Here is a 17826-nt window from a genome sequence, read left to right as displayed (position 1 = left end):
CTTGCTCTCTTAGCGAAATTGATTTGTTTCCTAGGATTTAAGACTACAAACTGTTAAAAAAAAAGGTGATCGATCTCTAGGTTCGTCTAGATTTCCTTCTTTTACTACGAACGATACCGAAAGAAGATTATACTCCGTAACATACTTTTCACTAGAATTGGTCATAATCTGGCTCGGTTAGATTTACACAATATGTCATATTTACGCGTACTTCATCGTACAGCAATGAAGGATCCTACTCATCGTAGCTCATCGAGATAAGATTGAGTAGAGCAACTTGTAAAATAATGACAAATCCAGTCGGTTTATTGTTTTGACTAAACATGCAAAATTCCGTTAATTTAGCCACTATTATAATATGGTTTTTGTTGATACGCAAGGAGTATACGTTTGCAACTTTTTGCAAATTGCAAATGTGGAGTACTTGTGTGATTTAGCTGTTAATGAAATGTCATTTCAGTACAAGGAGATAGATCAAGTCCTCCACCGACTAATAACTAATTTGCCACATGATTACCAACCTTTTAGACATGGCTAACCTTTTAGACAGTCTGGTTAAGATCATTCGTGTGGCTAGCCACACCATGTTGTGGCCACTTATAAAAGAACAAAGTAATTCATATAACAGTGACCAAGTAACCCTTGTAATACTGACTGAGTAATCCCTATAACACTAACCGAGTAACCGTATAACACTGACAAAGTAACCCCTTTAATACTGATCAAGTAACCCCTATTACACTACGAAGTAACCCATGTCACACAGTGTAGCCAGCCACATATAAGACTTTGTGTTAAACATTAGTAAAAATTATTAAAAAGTTAATATTTTGAAACTTCCCATTTAAACCTACCCAGAAACATTGTACATGATGATAATTGATTTTCATATATTGCTATAATACTATAATCATACTATAATTATTATAGAATGTTGTAATTGAAAAATACTACTACAGGTATAAGAATATTTTAACTCAGAGATCAGACCGATTATACTCAATCGATCCAATTTGTTCATGAAGTGAATTTTGTGTATCCGAATATTCTTAAAACCATACTCCTAAGATCCCATCCAAGCATCCAAAACCAATAGTCATAAGTCTCATAACTCATTATCAATTATATATGAATATGACTACAACAACTAAATTAAGACCAAAGAAATAGTAGTATTAAATAATCCCCTAACAAATCACATTGGTAGAATCCACAAGAAAGACGTTTTCTTAAAATATTTGTTCATGGCACGAAGTTGAATTGAGCCATACATGACATACACAAACTCTCCATGATTATGACCAGATTTTAGGAAGGTGGGGACAGCAAGACGAGCCAACGCGTCCTGCCATCTCAAATTCTATAACGTTGACCCTCCCTTTTTCCAATTTGCAACTTTTTAAATTTTATTTAGTACCTTCGCATTTCATTCAAAAAATTAATTAAAAAATTAAGTTCCAACCTTATAAAAACCCCTCAAAATTAGGACATAATCAACAATTCTGTAGATCTCCGTCTTTTCTGTCTTCTTTCATTGCATTATCTCTCTCATTTTCTGCAACTTCGCTCATTTTTTCTGGGTATGTTTCTCATGCTTTTTTTTTCCTTTTTTGTTTTCTTTTCTGGGTACAAATGTGTAATGTTCTTGCTGCATTTTGTTCTAATGCATTGTTTTGTTATCCACTTGTCATTTGTTGTTTTGTATCTATTGTAATAATTTCTGGGTTTTGCTTTTTGCTTGAGTTTGTCTTTGATTGTGAAAAGAAAATTATTCTAATTTGTACGAGGTTTCATTTTTATGGTGGGGTTGTAATGTTTTTCATTTTTAATTAGACTAATTTTTCTATTAGTTTCATGCTTATGTATAAATTAATCAAGGGTTCTGGTTTAATCTGAAAAAATTGGGAGGTTTATTAATACATTGTTAATTTGGATCTTAAATAGATGAACATGAATTAGTTATTACTCACAAAAATCACATGCATGATAAAGTGCTCCCCATTTCGAAATAATGTGCTAAACACGATATTATAAGAACTTTGACCTTGGATTTTTATCATGGTACATGATTTCAACGAAAAGATCATATGAACAATGTAGGTCAACACATATTATGAATGAATTAACAGTCAAAATTAGACAAATATTTGAATGTTGCCTAGCATTGAGAGTGGCATTTGCTGCCATCTCCTGATCCTGTACTTGCTGGATCGATGCTCGTGGGGGTGGAGCGCAGGGTGGATATAGAGGGGCAGTTACTAAGGTGTTGTTTAGGCTGCTAGGCTGAATGTGGCCGAGTTTTGGTAATTTGTAGCATATGTGCTCTTATCAAAAAGATTGCAACAAGGTCTTAGGTCCTATGCTAGATGAATGAGTCCATACACTCTACGGCTCTTGTTAGCTAAATTTATAAGGATATATGATTAATCATAGGTAGTTAATCACTTGCATTGAATTCTATGGTATTGTGGTGATTTGGAATTTGGATTGAGGAAAGCAATGGGATCTTAGGGTTCTGTTAAAATATGGAAAAACTGATTTTCTTTCCCTAGAGTCCTAATGCGATAGGATGGTTCAAATCATGTCCATTTTTCCCCTTCTATCCCCTTTGACAATTTTGAATAATACTGCATCTAAAATATGGTTAACGTGTTATCATGATGTACTTATTCAATTTGTTACATATTCCAGAAATATGGCTGAGATGAATGGTGTTAAGGACATAAATGGTGTTGCGGATCAATTTAATGAAATGCGTCGCCCAACTCCAAAATTGAACCAGAGGATCATTTCTTCAATGTCAAGGAGATCTGTTGCTGCCCATCCTTGGCATGATCTTGAGATTGGTATGTATCTCAATATGTTATTTCCCAATCGTTCTGTCTATTATCTTCCATTGTAATTAATTGGATTTACTTGTTCTGTTAACAGGACCCGATGCCCCTGAAATTTTTAACTGTGTAAGTAGTCATCTGCTTCTGCTCTGTTTGCAGAACTTCCTCCTAAGGCTTGGCTTGATCCTTGATTGTGTTTGACCTGGCAATTTCTGCTTGCAAATGTAAAAGAACTTATGAAACCTTCTTTTGCAGGTTGTTGAAATTAGTAAAGGAAGCAAAGTCAAGTACGAGCTTGACAAGAAGACTGGGCTTATCAAGGTGAATTCATATTCTCACTCTCCTACTCTTTACGTATCACTTGCCTTACTGTTAACGCGAAGGATAAAAATCTGTTTCAAGTTTTTATTATACTTGTCAATGGTACCATTTATGAGTAGTTTGTAATTATCTCCTCATTCCAGGCATTTCTAATGTTTCTTTATTTTCCAGGTTGATAGAATTTTGTACTCATCTGTGGTCTATCCTCACAACTATGGGTTTATTCCACGTACATTGTGCGAAGATGGTGATCCCATGGATGTGTTAGTGCTTATGCAGGTAATGTCACTGAAGATATGCATAGTAGATTAGTAGGTGTATTTCTGGCTGCAATATCACTGCTTTATGTGGGATGAGAAAAGAATTATAAAAGTTTGCTACAAAGCTGAATTATATGTCATATTTTCCAGGAACCAGTTGTTCCAGGTTGCTTTCTCCGAGCCCGTGCCATTGGTCTGATGCCTATGATTGATCAGGTTCTAAAAGGGTTATTGTGCTTAAATGTTCAAAGATTGTCATGGCTGTTTCTTGAGTTTTATGTTGATTACTTTTGTTTTATCCCTTGAATAGGGTGAGAAAGATGATAAGATAATTGCAGTTTGTGCTGATGATCCTGAAGTTCGCCATTACACTGACATCAACCAACTTCCTCCTCATCGTTTGGCTGAGATCAGACGCTTTTTTGAGGACTGTATCCTTACCAATTTTATAGTTTATAAGCTGATGACTTTCATCAAACTTTTAACTTATCTGTAGAATTTTGAACTCTGTTTTTAACTTTCATGAATGCAATATAGCTTTTTCTTAACGATTTTTTAGACAAGAAAAACGAGAACAAAGAGGTTGCTGTGAACGAATTTTTGCCACCCCAAGTTGCTCATGATGCCATCCAGCATTCCATGTAAGTAATACTGTATTATATTATCAAACTTCTGTAGCTTGTTCTCTTGCCAATAAACTCTAATGGCCTAACATCTTCTATTTTTATTGCTATTTCAGGGATCTTTATGCAGAATACATTCTACAGACACTGAGGAGATGATTTTCAGTTAGATTTTTTTGCCAGCCATATTCTGAAGTAATATTGAAAGATTTTGGCTACAAATATCACATGACTCTAGATGCTACATATTAAAGAGTCAATGTTGAAAAAAAAAAGGATAATTTTATTTGTTCTTCTGTATTGATTTATTTTTCTAGCTGACATTGTAGTAAGCTTCAACATGCTTCATGAACTTGGAAGTTTTGTTCCTTAGATCATGTTTGTTTTTGGAGGCTACTGTTATGCCGCTCAACGGAAATTTTTTCCATTTTAACTCTGTATTTCAGTTGATAAACTTAAATGAAATTTCAGAGAAGCTTTGTTTTTATGTTGTGTTCTGGATTGTGGTCATTCATACCAAGTCTCTACTTATGGTCAAAACTCTGAACCAAATTTTGCATTATAAATTTTGTGAATCATGTAGTATGTTGTGTCGTGGTCACTCGCATCGAGTCTCCATTAATCCCCTATGATCGGCCGCAAGAGTCTCCATTAATCCCCTGTGATCGTCAGCAAATATCTTTTTCCACATTTACTTCGTTCAAGTGATATATGTCATCTCTGAGCTTCAAGCCTCCAACATCCCAACTCTTCACTTTCCTTAATGGTGCATCTATTGTCCCCCCTCAGAAAGTTTCAAACTATCTCAACTCGAGAAATTCTTGCTACACTCATATTCTTAAACAATTAAAAATTGCGAAAGGAAGGGAGCCAAACATAAAGTTACCCCATCCGGCCATTCCTTTTTCCCCCTATAACTGTCTCAACTCTCAAGAACTACACTTTTGAAGTCGTTCCTTCTCAAATGAACCTTTCCTCCCTTTGACAAGCCCAAATAAAAATTTGGAAACAGGAAGGCTAAATTTGATTGTTATTATAGAAAGACCATGTATCCATGTGGTTTATAAGATAATGCATGAAATCAGCAGTTCCGAGTTCCGGCAATATGGACTTAGGTTGAAGGAGAGCACAATAACCAAAAGTTGTGCCCACAGTCCTCATCTGAGGCCAGGGGTGGTTAAGGACCACATCACCTGCCAGAGGCTGAAGAAGGTTTCAATGCCCTAACTGTCGTGCTGGGAACAAATTCCCTACCCACGAGACTGCAGTGTTTGATGTATATACAGAAGCTGCAGGCACTCAGGCAGGTGTAACAGAAAAATGATGATAGGCTGGTAGCTCATAAGGGATAAGAAAGTGAGAATGAAGTTATTACTACTATGTTGTTTTTAGACATTATATCTGAAATTTAACCATACAAACATCCCTGCAATATGTGGTATTAAAATCACTTCATTCACATCCCTCTGTTCAATCTGGTTAAGCATACAATACATGGCTCTCCGTAGAAAAACTGTCAAAATTGTATACAGGAAAATTTTCTTTCTCAAACTATAAAAACTAATTAGAAGTCCAAACAGAGTAGAATAAATCATAACTTGGAGTTCTTTCATACTGATGAATATGAGCACAATTGGTAATTGGCATGCATGGTACCACAATGTTCATGCTCAAAGTTTCAGCATATAACGCGACAAAAGCTAAGTAACACTCAGTAAGAGAGTTATTTATCAAGGACTTGGAAAATTGCATTGTTATGAAATGATCATTAAATTTGCAACATCTGTATTTTTTTTTTAAATGAAATCTATTCAAAGCATGATGTATAACTTGCATTTAGCTCAGCATCCCTCAAGACTATCGTTGCTGGCTAAAGAGAGCTTTGCTAATTATACCAGTAGCCTCAATATACCGATCCACACATCTTGAAATACAGCTGCTCTCACTTCCACTTAAGCTTGACCCAGGCTTTGTTATGCACTTCTCGAAGCACTTCCCCCTGACAGTCTGTAGACATAAGAATATACATAGGTAAAAAGTCAATGCATGCATTATGAAGGCTGATGTTCTAGTTTTCCACCTTACTCATATCTAAACACCAAGAGAATTTGGACAGAGATAAATGGTTAACAACACAAGCATAGCACAGTTAGCTGTTATTTCTGTATTCTTTTCATCTGTTGTTAGCTCACAAAAGAAAACCCCATCTATTTGGCAATACAAGTGACCATCAAGCTACAATGTAACATTAAGCTTTTCATTAATGATCAGATGAAAATGGTCTCAATTCTTATTATTCCAATTATACTCTTACAATGTTGGGAAAAAAAAAAAAGTAAAAAAGAAACACCAACTCAATACAACATTTTTACTAAACTAAACTAAGGGTAGCATAGTGAGAACTTAATATATACTCTGTAGTCTGTACTACAATTTGTTTTTCAACAAAACAAATATAGCTACATTGTGTCATCCCTTCTTCATAGTTAACCAATTTAATTAATTTTTTTCCAAAATAAAAAGGAAATAAAAAAGTACTTCATAATATTATTTGATATTACAGATATTATTTTAATCCACTCTACATCACTTAACTCGAAAAAGACCTTGAAAATTTCCAATTAGGGAAACCATAATCTACAAATATATTTATTATTGATATTGAGAAATGTGGAAGTCATTCAAATAGGCTTTACAAGACTACAATAGTAATCAATAATAAAAGGTTAGGGTTGTGAACATTTGGAGGTCACCAAAACTTCCTTCTATAGGACTAATATTGGGTTATTGCTATATTTCAAATGTATGAAATGTACAGATGAAAGGAGCGTGTAATAACATACAATCCAAAACCTAAGAGAACCCGAGTATAGCCATGAGAAAACTAACCTATAACCATCAAACTCGAGTATAATTGAGAAGAAAAATCATAACAAGAAAACAAATTTATGCATTCTCCTCTGTTAAGTTTATGAAGCATAAAAAATAATTTCACAGCCTCCCAATAGCAAGAAATACTATAGTTTTTCATCCCCTGCGGCCAGTCTTACCTTTCACTTTCTCTCCTTCGTAACACACATCTCCTCTAGCTTCCCTCTTCCCATCCTCTACTTTATTTATTTGACAAGAAGCCATACATAAGAAAACAAAGCTTTAAAATCGACATATGTACGAACACACCCTCTCCATCCAAAAGTGTTTAGGGCTCCAAATCAGACATTGTTGAATCAATCATATACAGCAAAATAATACATACAGATCCTTCGAATCTGTCAAACTATTCTCACGCTCTACTCATTACTCAATCTTAAGAAGAATTTATAATCATAAACCCTAAATGTTTCCGAACATTCTAAACTAGTATAGACAACAGTTTCTAGACCGGTGAGCTAATTTTCAAATTTCAAAATTCAGTATTTTCCTTCAAATACCAAAATTTCCCCTAATTCATCAAATTTACAATTTTTCAACAAGCTCTATAAATAAATAAAAAAATAACACATTTTATAATTCAATAAATCTCAACTTCAATTGATGTAATCACAACACTCATGAATCATAATCATGGCAAGTTCAACAATAATTAATAGTTCTAACTTCAACAATTTAAATGAATAATGTAGGAATCATTATACTTCAAACAAATCAATATATGCAAAAATCAACTAAATTTCATTCAAAAAAAAACAAAATTTTAACAAAAAAATCGGAAAATACCTCAAGAAATTCTTCAGCGTAGGCTTGAGCAAGCTGATTTTTGACCTGATCCATAATTGCTTCGGGATTAGGTTGAGCAGCAGATGATCCATTCGTGGAAGATCCAAATGAATCCATGATTTTCTCTCTCCTCCTTAATTCACCGGCGATTTTCTCTCTCCTTTTTCTTCAACTGATAAACCCTAGCTTAAACCTTTTACGGAGTATATCGTATTTTCCCCTTTCGCAAGCTGGAAGCTGGATGGGCTGGGCTCTCTTCGTTTTTTTTGTGCCTTGGACTTTTTCGGACTCCTTTTTTTGGTCCATTGTTTATTTATTTATTTATTAATTAATTTTTTTTATTCAAATGAGGATACAAGTTTCCAAGAAAAAGGGAAAATAACAAGAAATTAAACCAAGCACACAACGAGAAAATAAGCAACTACCTACGGAGGGATAAATCGAGGCATGGCCACACCTCTTATATCCTCCTCTAAAATACGACTCGACCGGCACATTATTACTATAAAATTCCAATTGAGAGTCATGAATTACTCCGCAGTTGGCCAACCAATCCGCTGCTCTATTGCCTTCTCTAAACACGTGCGCAACTGTAACTTGCCATCGATCATCGCATATCAGCTTTAAGCATTCTCTTATGTCATGGACACATTCCCCTCTTCTAGCTTCTTGTTGATTAATAGCTTGTACAACAGCTAGGTTGTCTAATTAAATATCTAATTTATCAATTTGGAGATTCTGGGCTAGTTCGATACCTATTTATTTTCGTTGTCCATAATAATAAAACTTTCACAACAATCGCAATACTTTCTTCGTTCCAAAAATATAGTGAGGGACTTGAAGGGTTTGGTGGTGAGCTTATTGGGTTAAGATTAGATGATTTGGCCGAAGCCTGAATAATCTTATCGAACTAACATCTCTCATAGGTCACTATTTTAGAGTAGAGTGGGGAGGATAAGGGAATCCCTCTACCTCCAAACTTAATTGGTGGGAACGCAACACCAACTTCACAAAACTTGCTTAGTACAGGACATTTCTAATGACACCTATACTTCAGTAGTATTATTTTCACTCTAAAATAAAAGAAAAATTGTTAATTACTACCTCAAAAATAGAGGCTTTGTGAATTACTACCCCTATAAAAAAAAAAAATTAATTACTACCCGTAAAATTGATTAATTCAAGTGATTGCTACCCTTTTTCCTAATCATGGAATCTTTGGCGGCGGAGAGGTGGGCTGACCAAATTCAGAGAAAAACCAAAATTCCAAATTTATTCCCTAATTAGGCAATTTAATCTCTTAGGGCCTGTTCACATTTATTGAATTGAGCTTAATTGAACTAAACTGAACTGATTAGAGCTGAACTAAACTGGACTGAACTGATTATTTTATGAGAGAAGGAAATTAAGAGCTGAACTAAACTGATTGGAGCTGAACTGAAGTGAAATTAAGTAAATGTGAACAGGCCCTTAATGATATCATTATCCGAGTATCCGACTAATTTTTAATTAGTTACTTTTAAATCTTAATCAACTAAGTAAACCCTAGAACCACCTCTACACCAATATTGCACCACCACCGGCCACCCTCCACTCACTACCAAACCTCGACCACCGCGCTCCGGCACGTACTACGCCAATGTCCATCACAAAGTATATCTGTTCAATACAAGTACATCAAAAGGCAATTTATTTTGGAGGCCCAATGCATAATCCCGAAACATATAGCCCATATAAATCCATCACCTCGATTTAGGATTTCATATTTCTTATAGAAGTATAAGATGTGTTCGATTTAAGGTTTAAAAAATAATTATATGAGGGCACAAACAAACTACGTTACTACGTAGTACGAACACTACGAAGTACATGGTAGATGTCTCGTTAATCGTTAATAAAATAAGAAATTAGTCCCTAATTGAGGTTTTGGGAAGGACATGAGCAACTTGATTCAGTGATTGTTGTAAGACCAAAAAACAAGACTTAAACAATTAACATGCTTCTTCGCAGCCGGGAAGAAAAAGACAATTAGGTATATAAAAATATAATACTTGCTAATACTATATACATTTCATATTATTAATTATTTGTTAATAACAGGATTAAAGGTAGAGATTCCTATGATAGATTAGTTCAATAAAACATGGACGTCAGCCGTAACATGAGGCATGACGAACGCGATGTTTTAAGTTTTGTTAGGACCAATATTCCAATAATCAAAGTCATGTCTTGTAATTGGAAAAGGTTATAGGCTAAAAGTTGATACTTAAATTAATTAATACACTAATTAATAATTTTTTATACTCATTAATCTTTATTAAACTAGCTAATGTGAAAAAGATGTGATTGGACACGAGGATATGATAATCTAACATTAGAAAATGAACATGAGGGGTTTACTTAGAGGAAGAACATAAGATTGACATCATTTACTTGTTAGCTAGTTACAATTGTTGGCACTAACAAGTAGCATAGATAATTAGATATATTTAGGGGATGGTAAATGAGTATGACATCCAAAAATAGAATAAAAAAGAATTGTGTATATATGACCAAAATGTTTATTACTATATTTTTAAAACTTTTAAAAAAATCGGGTGTACACCATTATAAGGATATCCTAAAGTGATCAAAAGTTACCCCAATATGCATAAAAGTAACCCAATATAAATAAAAATTATCTACGCTTTATTTGTAAAGAATCACATCTTAAATGACTAAAAATCAATTATTAGTGATTGAATGTTATTAAATTACCTTTATAAAACTTTTCATGTTGTCTATTTATTTAAAAATTGTATTATGTTTAAAGTTACCCAAAAAAGGCAAAAAATTACCCTAAAATTAGCTAAAAGTTACCTTATACTGCTCGATGTGCACTAATATTAGTATAAACCGGGTGTATACAAAAGTTTTTGTTTTTGTTTTTGTTTTTTGTTTTTTTTTTGTTTTTGTTTTTGTTTTTGTTTTTTTTTTTTTTTTTTTAATGTGACCGAAATCTTTGTTGCTAAACAGAATTAGCGTGGTAGAAGTTGAGTTCAATATTGTACAGTTTGATTTTAATTGCTTATTAGAATCAAGTTCAATACTTGGTATGATTCATCATCTCGACACATAGACCATATGGTATATTGAACCTGTTTAAAATTCAACACGGTACAAGTCTAACACAGTACAAGTTTAACAAAACTTGACCTTTTTTATATTTCATGCACAATTCGACAAAAGGGTTGCTGACTTCACACGTGTGGACTTACACAACCCATACCTTGCCAACCTCTAAGTTTACTTATTAAAGCTTACTTCTAGATTACCTCTTCTATCAAAAGTAACAACGACAAAGAAGTAACAATATACGAAGTATATATGTTTTAACTCTAACTTAGAGTCAAAACGACCTTAGAACTTACACAAAAGATGTCATTACTTAAATAGAAAATTTCAAAAGCGATACTCAAGCTTGCCCTAGCTTTCATGATTCGTTTCCAACGCTCATTAGCTAACTTTACAATAATTTACCCAAATCTCAATCACTCGTTTTAGTAAAGACTTCAAAAAAGAAAATGTGGATGTATGCTTGACCAAGTCATATATATTAAAAGCTAGTTGGTCCGGTTGTGGAACACTTCAATTGCGACCCGGCATGTGGTAAACAATTGATAGGTACATATATTACATGGGTAATAGTGACACATAATTTGACATTTATGTTGAGATTCTACATGTTAACCTCTACTTGTACTATCAAATGATATATAGTCCAGTGATATAAATAAAAGCAATCCCATGTAATTTAAGAAATTATCAAATGGAAATTGATATATGAGTTATTTAGGGCTACATATACAAGGCCTTTTATGCACTAAAAGTTAATTAGCTAGTATGACCTAATCCATGATCATTTTTGTACGTTCCTCTCAATTTTCCAATTTAAAATACTTCATCCCCAAATCTCCCTTATTAGTGAGGTTTTTAACTTGAGATGAACTATACATATGATTTATGGTTAGTTTGCCTCACAACACAACATGTCGATCGACAACTGTAATCTTTGGGTGTATGTAAGCGTGTTAGGTGCATGGTATCGACCTATAAATGCGCTCATACGATTTTCATGGATGTGATACACCATTTTCAACATTCAAAGATTTAGGCCGTTTAATTGAAATATTTAACAGAATCAACTGATACTATTATTCATATGCAAAGCAAGATATATAATAGGGTTGCAAATAAAGAGCGAGCCAAAAATGGAATGCTTAATTATAAAATCAAATACATACTTATTAATTATATTGATGAAGACATGACTTTGTAAATCAATCTTAAATCTTAAATTCATACTAATTGAAAGAACATAGTAACCCTAAATGTATAATAGTTACATGTATCATTATCGTTATTCAAATAAAATTTCCATAAATGAGTAACTATGATGGAAAAATGTGGTGATAATGTTGTAGAGATGGAGTGGGATTGTTCAACTAGTTCATGTATGTATGTATGTATTACAAAGAGGTTGGTATAAATCACAATAGTACTTTGTTGAATATTAATGTAGTCTAGAAACATTCCACAATTATAGTCTAGTTAAAAATGTCTCAAAACTTTAAAGCATCAAAGAAACTTTAGTTTCTTTAATACTGTTTCCCTCCATTTTATTCTTAAATTTCGGCTGTGTTTATTGTGACTAGCAATCAATGAGCCGTAGTAGGAACTAGCCAGGAACGAACGGAGCGTAACCAATTTTACTACCAGTACCATTCTCATGGACGGTCCGTCAGAAAAAGAGCGCAAGGAATACTTGTACGGAGTATATGTAATTTGATTTGATATGAATTACTCTTTTCATTTGTTTATGGATTCTTTTATAGATTTTATTTCAAATTCAATATAATTGAATCTTGTTTGACCTATAAAGCTGGATTCACTTAATCTATGTGAGGTGCCTATATATGCTCATACAACTATCAAAAAAAAAAAAAAAAAAAGAAGCAAGTTTGTTGGAGTCGGGTGCAGATTTGAGGTTACAAGTTCGAACCCACCCCCCTCTATTCTCAAGCGTTAACCTGAATTAAATAGGAACAACGAGAATAAACAATGGGATCGGACTATGGGAGTATGATATGGTTGGTATTTTGAAAATGTATTATATAAAGCTCATTCATTGGGAATTTGGGATTATTTATCCAACAATCTTGTACATATTGACAATTTTTTTTTATTAAATTCCTACGTATTAAAAAGTTATAATCAATTACAGTACAGTTTATAAATAATACAAAAGCTAAAATGTTACGACTCGCAAAATTACTTAATATTTTTACTTTTTGCTTACTTTTCCCTTCTTAATTATTGTTAGCTCTTGAAACGACTTACACAATTGTTGTTGTTTTTCACTTTATAAATTTACACTAAATTAGGAAAACTTAAAGTTGGGACTCTTAAAACTGTAATGGCCCCCTCAATTGCCTCATGTAGCAACGCAACAATAGAGTGGTCCGTACGAAATTAATGGGAATGAAGTCAAAGTCTAATCCCCTTAGTTGGTGAGAGCATGCATAATGCATATTCCATTACAATTATTTATTTTATTTATTTCAAATGCTTAATTTAATTTATCTTATATTTATTTAATTACTAGTAGGACCTTAAGAAAAAGAATCCCAACTTCCAAGTACAAAGTATATGTCATTTGTTTCACGTATTTTATTTTCAAGTTTTAAAAATATACATAAAATAAGAGAAAAGGTCCAAAATCAAAGTGGTCGAAATAAATTTGTTTACTATCTTCTAATCACTCCATGTTGCATAAACAGGAAACAAGTATACTTTATTCATCATACACTAAACTACAAGCATTATCGATATTATAAACTTGTACTACATTAGATTAGTACAAGTACCTCATTACAGTCATTAGTATATAATAAGTTTGATTTTAAAACTAACTAACACGCTGTCAGAAAATTAAGTACTACCTCCGTTTCTTATTTCTTGCAACAAATGAATATTTTATATCTCACAAATAATACCCCTTTGTTGCGAGAAATAAGAAATGGAGGTAGTATTCACTAAACATACAACTATCTAGCAAATATATGTTACATTATGAATACTGCTCCTTCCAAGCTTTTTTTTTGAAACATATAAAAAGTAACTCATTCTATTTGGATTGTTCATCCATCGAATTCTTAGAAGATAGAGGATATTTTTTTTTACACTTAGCTCGTTTGCATTTCATATATAGTACTGTCTAATATTACTAATGAAAATATACATACATGAAAATGAATCTAACAAGATTATTTTATTTTAACCAAATTATGATTGAAGTATGAACCAAACTTAAAATGAACCTATAAGCTAGATCGAATTTAGAGCTTGTTCTGATTGACTGAACTGTACTTATTGGAGCTGAACTGAATATTTTATGAGAGAAGGAAATTAAGAACTGAATTGAACCGAACTGAAAATGATCTAAAGAGAACAAGCCCTTAGTTTTATTATTTTACCTATTCTATATCATATCTTATTTATTTAATACTAAAACTTACACTTTATGGTTTTAAAAATTTAACCTAATTAAAATCGACCAAACTCGGTCCTTGATCCTAATTGCAACTCCTAATATTATTGATACATAAAAAGCGTATTTTATTTATATAGACCATTAGAAATATATATTATTTTAAAAATCCCTACAAAAGGAGTATCTTATTTGGACGGCTGAGAAATGAGAATAGAATAATACAAGAGGCTCGTGTCATGTATTGTTAAAATAAACGTACTCCTAAATACTGTACAAATTAAAGTACACCTTCATGTATTAGTAGTTTATTAATTAATACTACTCGTATACAATAATTAAAAACAATGAGATTATTTTCAAAAATAAAAAAAAAATGAAAAAGAAAACAGCTGGCTAATGGGCCTAATAAAATCTTTGTAAATAGCACCCAAACGAATGAGAGAGACGTGGTCACATGAGCCCAACCAGATACTTGATGGGGGTCCCCCACTCTACTATAAAGTCTTCCCTCTCTTTCTCCTTCTCATTTTATTCAACTTTTTTTTTTTTTTCCCCAAACATACTGTAATTTAATTTTATTTAATTAATTACCTTCATTTTTCCATCACATTTTTTTTTTATATAACTATTTCCTAATTTTGTTCTACCTCTTCTTTTTTCTTTCAAAAGAACCTTCCAGGACTCCCCATCTTTTTTTAATTTTAATTAAATTTAATTATCATTTTCAAAAATTTATATTAAATCAAATTAATTACCTAGCTAGGTAGCTAGCTAGAAATTGGGATTGAACTAATTAATAGTTCTGAATTCTTATACCACTGCTCATCTGTTTTAATGAAAGTTTGGAAAATACAATAGGAAATGTTGTTTATAGCAGAAGGTAGGTAGACAAAAATATCTTTAAACCCTAACTAGCTATATAGTTTTAGTATTTTTACTCATCACTCTTTAAAATGGTTTCTTACCCTTTACATTTATTTTCGTCGAGTTGAGATTTTGAAACGAAATAGAGAGCAAAGAAAAAAAAAAAAATGGAGTATACTCCGTCTTCTTACAAAGGTTTGGTACATCGAGAGATAGAGTGGATGTCATCGTCGTCTACGAATAATAATAATTTATCATCAGGGGCAGCAGCGACAACGAAGATTGAGGTGGTTGACGAGGAAGAGGGGAACAAATCGGTAGTAGTAATAGAGAGGGAGCATATGTTTGACAAAGTTGTAACTCCAAGTGATGTTGGGAAATTAAATCGGTTAGTAATACCGAAGCAGCACGCGGAGAAGTATTTTCCATTGGATTCGTCTAACAACGAGAAAGGGTTGTTGCTGAATTTTGAGGATCGCACGGGGAAGCCGTGGCGGTTTCGGTATTCGTATTGGAACAGTAGTCAGAGTTATGTGATGACCAAAGGTTGGAGTCGGTTTGTGAAAGAGAAGAAGTTGGATGCTGGTGATGTTGTGTCGTTTCAAAGGGGTGTTGGTGAGATTGGTAAAGATAAGCTGTTTATTGATTGGAGGCGAAGGCCTGATGCATCTACCTTGCTACCTCATCCTCATCATCATCAGTATAATCCTCATCAATCGGTTTCGCAATATCACTACCACCACCACCATCACCACCGGAGTGTTGTTCCAGCTGCTGCTGCTTGGACTGGTAGTAGTCCTACTTTTGTGTTGAGATCTCATCCACATGGTCATCCTCATCCTCATCCGTATTCTCAGCCTTACCCTTACCCTCAGCAAGGCGGGGGTGGGGGAGGGGGAGGGGGTGTAGTTTGGGACCACCAAGGTAGTACTAATAATAATACTACTCATTTATCTAACATGAGTCTAATGAATGTGATACCTTCACAATCACATCCATTTCGAAGGGGTAATAACACGAGTACCTCTAGTGGTGGTGTTGGTGGTTATGGATTTGGGTTTGGGAATGTAGTCAACCCGCAGTACCCAGTAACAGGATCATTGATTTTTCTTAGATCTTCATCATCAACATTAGGAGCATCATCTTCTTCAACATCATCGGTACCACAAAATATGGAAGATCATCAGCATCAGCATCAGCATCAGCATCAGATACAGCAGGTGCAGGGTGGAGGAGGGTCAGTGATGCAGGTGCAGAGGGAGGAAGGTGGGATTGAGCCCATGGTATACGAGTCGGTGCCGGTGGTCCAAGGCAAAGCTGCAGCTAAGAGGCTGAGGCTGTTTGGCGTGAATATGGACTGCCCCATCTCCCATCAAACTCATGATTTTGACATCTTGTCTTCCTCTTTGGCATCCTCGTCCACCCCCAACCACCCTTCGCCTCATCATCATTATCTTCTTCAACAACAACAACAACAACAAGAGCAACAACAGCATAATACTAATACTAGTATTTCAATGGGCCCTCCTTCGTCGTCATCATCTTCTTCCTTCTCCTCCTCGCCTAGCCAACAACATCACCACCACCTTCTTCCCTTGCAACTAAGGTCATTCTATAGCGGTGCGTCTCCTGTCAAAGGCAAGTCATCCACATCATCATCATCCATGTCTTTAGATTTGGACATATGAAAATGCTTTCTAAACCAATTTTTATTTTTTTTAACATCTGAAATGTTAGACATCAGAATGAAAGAAAGATGCAGAGAGCACAAAAGGGTTCATTTTTTTTATTAGGCAAAAAACAAGAGGTAATTAAGTATGATTATTATTATTATATTATAATAATCTCAGTATTCAAAAAATTGCAGCTTATTAATATAATTAGTTATCCCCTCAAAAAATGTATCAATTGCTGTAATAGAGGAAGACTAGATATAGTAGGTCTAAAATACCCATTAACCATCCAAAAAAATCATGGATCCCTCTCAACCATCACACCAACGTTACTGCCGCATTCACCAAGGAAACAAAGGATGAAAATTCAAGCTCCATTGATCAAAGACGAGTCGAAAGCGCCCCAAATCAGTAGTACTACACTACTACCTCACTCAGTCCTACTATCATATTACTCATCATAATTTCTTTAATTCCATCATGTAAATTACATCTTATATATCAATATATTTATTATATTACTGCATTTGACTTAGCTTCTTCCTACTTATATAATTTATATGAATGATACAACTTTTTATAGATATTTGTTTCCTATAAGTTAATTAATTACTCAATCATGATCAAATTTATAATTTATTTGTTGATATATAAGTGTATGTACATCCAATTGATCAAGGTTTCCAAATTTCAATAACTGCAGTATTCAGTCTTTTTCTTATTCTGTCTCCTTGTTTCTCTCTCCTACTTTCTTTTTCTGCACCTGTGTTTCTGCTATTTATTTCTTAACGAACTTTCTGACTTAAGAAGCTAACAAAGTTGTGTAATTTTAAGGTACAATGTCTATTTCCCCATCATATAGGAGAAGTATATACAGTTATATATTAATATAAATATATAATAATTATATACTGTGTAAGTTTTGAATGTATGATGATATATATGTAATTCTTTGTTAATATTGTGTGTTTGTATTACACTATATTATGACAAAATTTGTAC

General features: G+C 33.5%; 3 protein-coding genes across 3 annotated transcripts; 2 read left to right on the top strand and 1 right to left on the bottom strand.

The window, feature by feature from the left end:
* Nucleotides 1-1424: 1424 nt before the first annotated feature.
* LOC145598069 (soluble inorganic pyrophosphatase 1-like) lies at nucleotides 1425-4525 on the top strand. The gene is made up of 9 exons (XM_081654367.1): nucleotides 1425-1580; nucleotides 2692-2846; nucleotides 2932-2960; nucleotides 3090-3155; nucleotides 3327-3434; nucleotides 3566-3631; nucleotides 3726-3846; nucleotides 3975-4056; nucleotides 4155-4525. The coding sequence occupies exons 2-9, from the start codon at nucleotides 2696-2698 to the stop codon at nucleotides 4195-4197; spliced, it is 666 nt and encodes a 221-aa protein (XP_081510493.1). The 5' UTR covers nucleotides 1425-1580; nucleotides 2692-2695; the 3' UTR covers nucleotides 4198-4525.
* Nucleotides 4526-5620: 1095 nt separating this feature from the next.
* Nucleotides 5621-7950, bottom strand: LOC145598693 (mitochondrial import inner membrane translocase subunit Tim13-like). The gene is made up of 2 exons (XM_081655073.1): nucleotides 7756-7950; nucleotides 5621-6045 (listed from the first exon to the last, which is right to left on the bottom strand). Exons 1-2 carry the CDS (start codon nucleotides 7870-7872, stop codon nucleotides 5896-5898), a joined length of 267 nt encoding a protein of 88 aa, XP_081511199.1. The 5' UTR covers nucleotides 7873-7950; the 3' UTR covers nucleotides 5621-5895.
* A 6877-nt stretch (nucleotides 7951-14827) lies between these two features.
* On the top strand, nucleotides 14828-17350 carry LOC145598355 (uncharacterized). Its single transcript, XM_081654699.1, has one exon. The coding sequence runs from the start codon at nucleotides 15319-15321 to the stop codon at nucleotides 16837-16839; it is 1521 nt and encodes a 506-aa protein (XP_081510825.1). The 5' UTR covers nucleotides 14828-15318; the 3' UTR covers nucleotides 16840-17350.
* Nucleotides 17351-17826: the final 476 nt, after the last annotated feature.

Source organism: Chenopodium album, chromosome 20, assembly GCF_948465745.1.
Source record: "Chenopodium album chromosome 20, dcCheAlbu1.1, whole genome shotgun sequence".
In the NCBI taxonomy this organism is placed as follows: domain Eukaryota; kingdom Viridiplantae; phylum Streptophyta; class Magnoliopsida; order Caryophyllales; family Amaranthaceae; genus Chenopodium; species Chenopodium album.
This window is presented reverse-complemented; position numbering and strand designations above follow the sequence as displayed.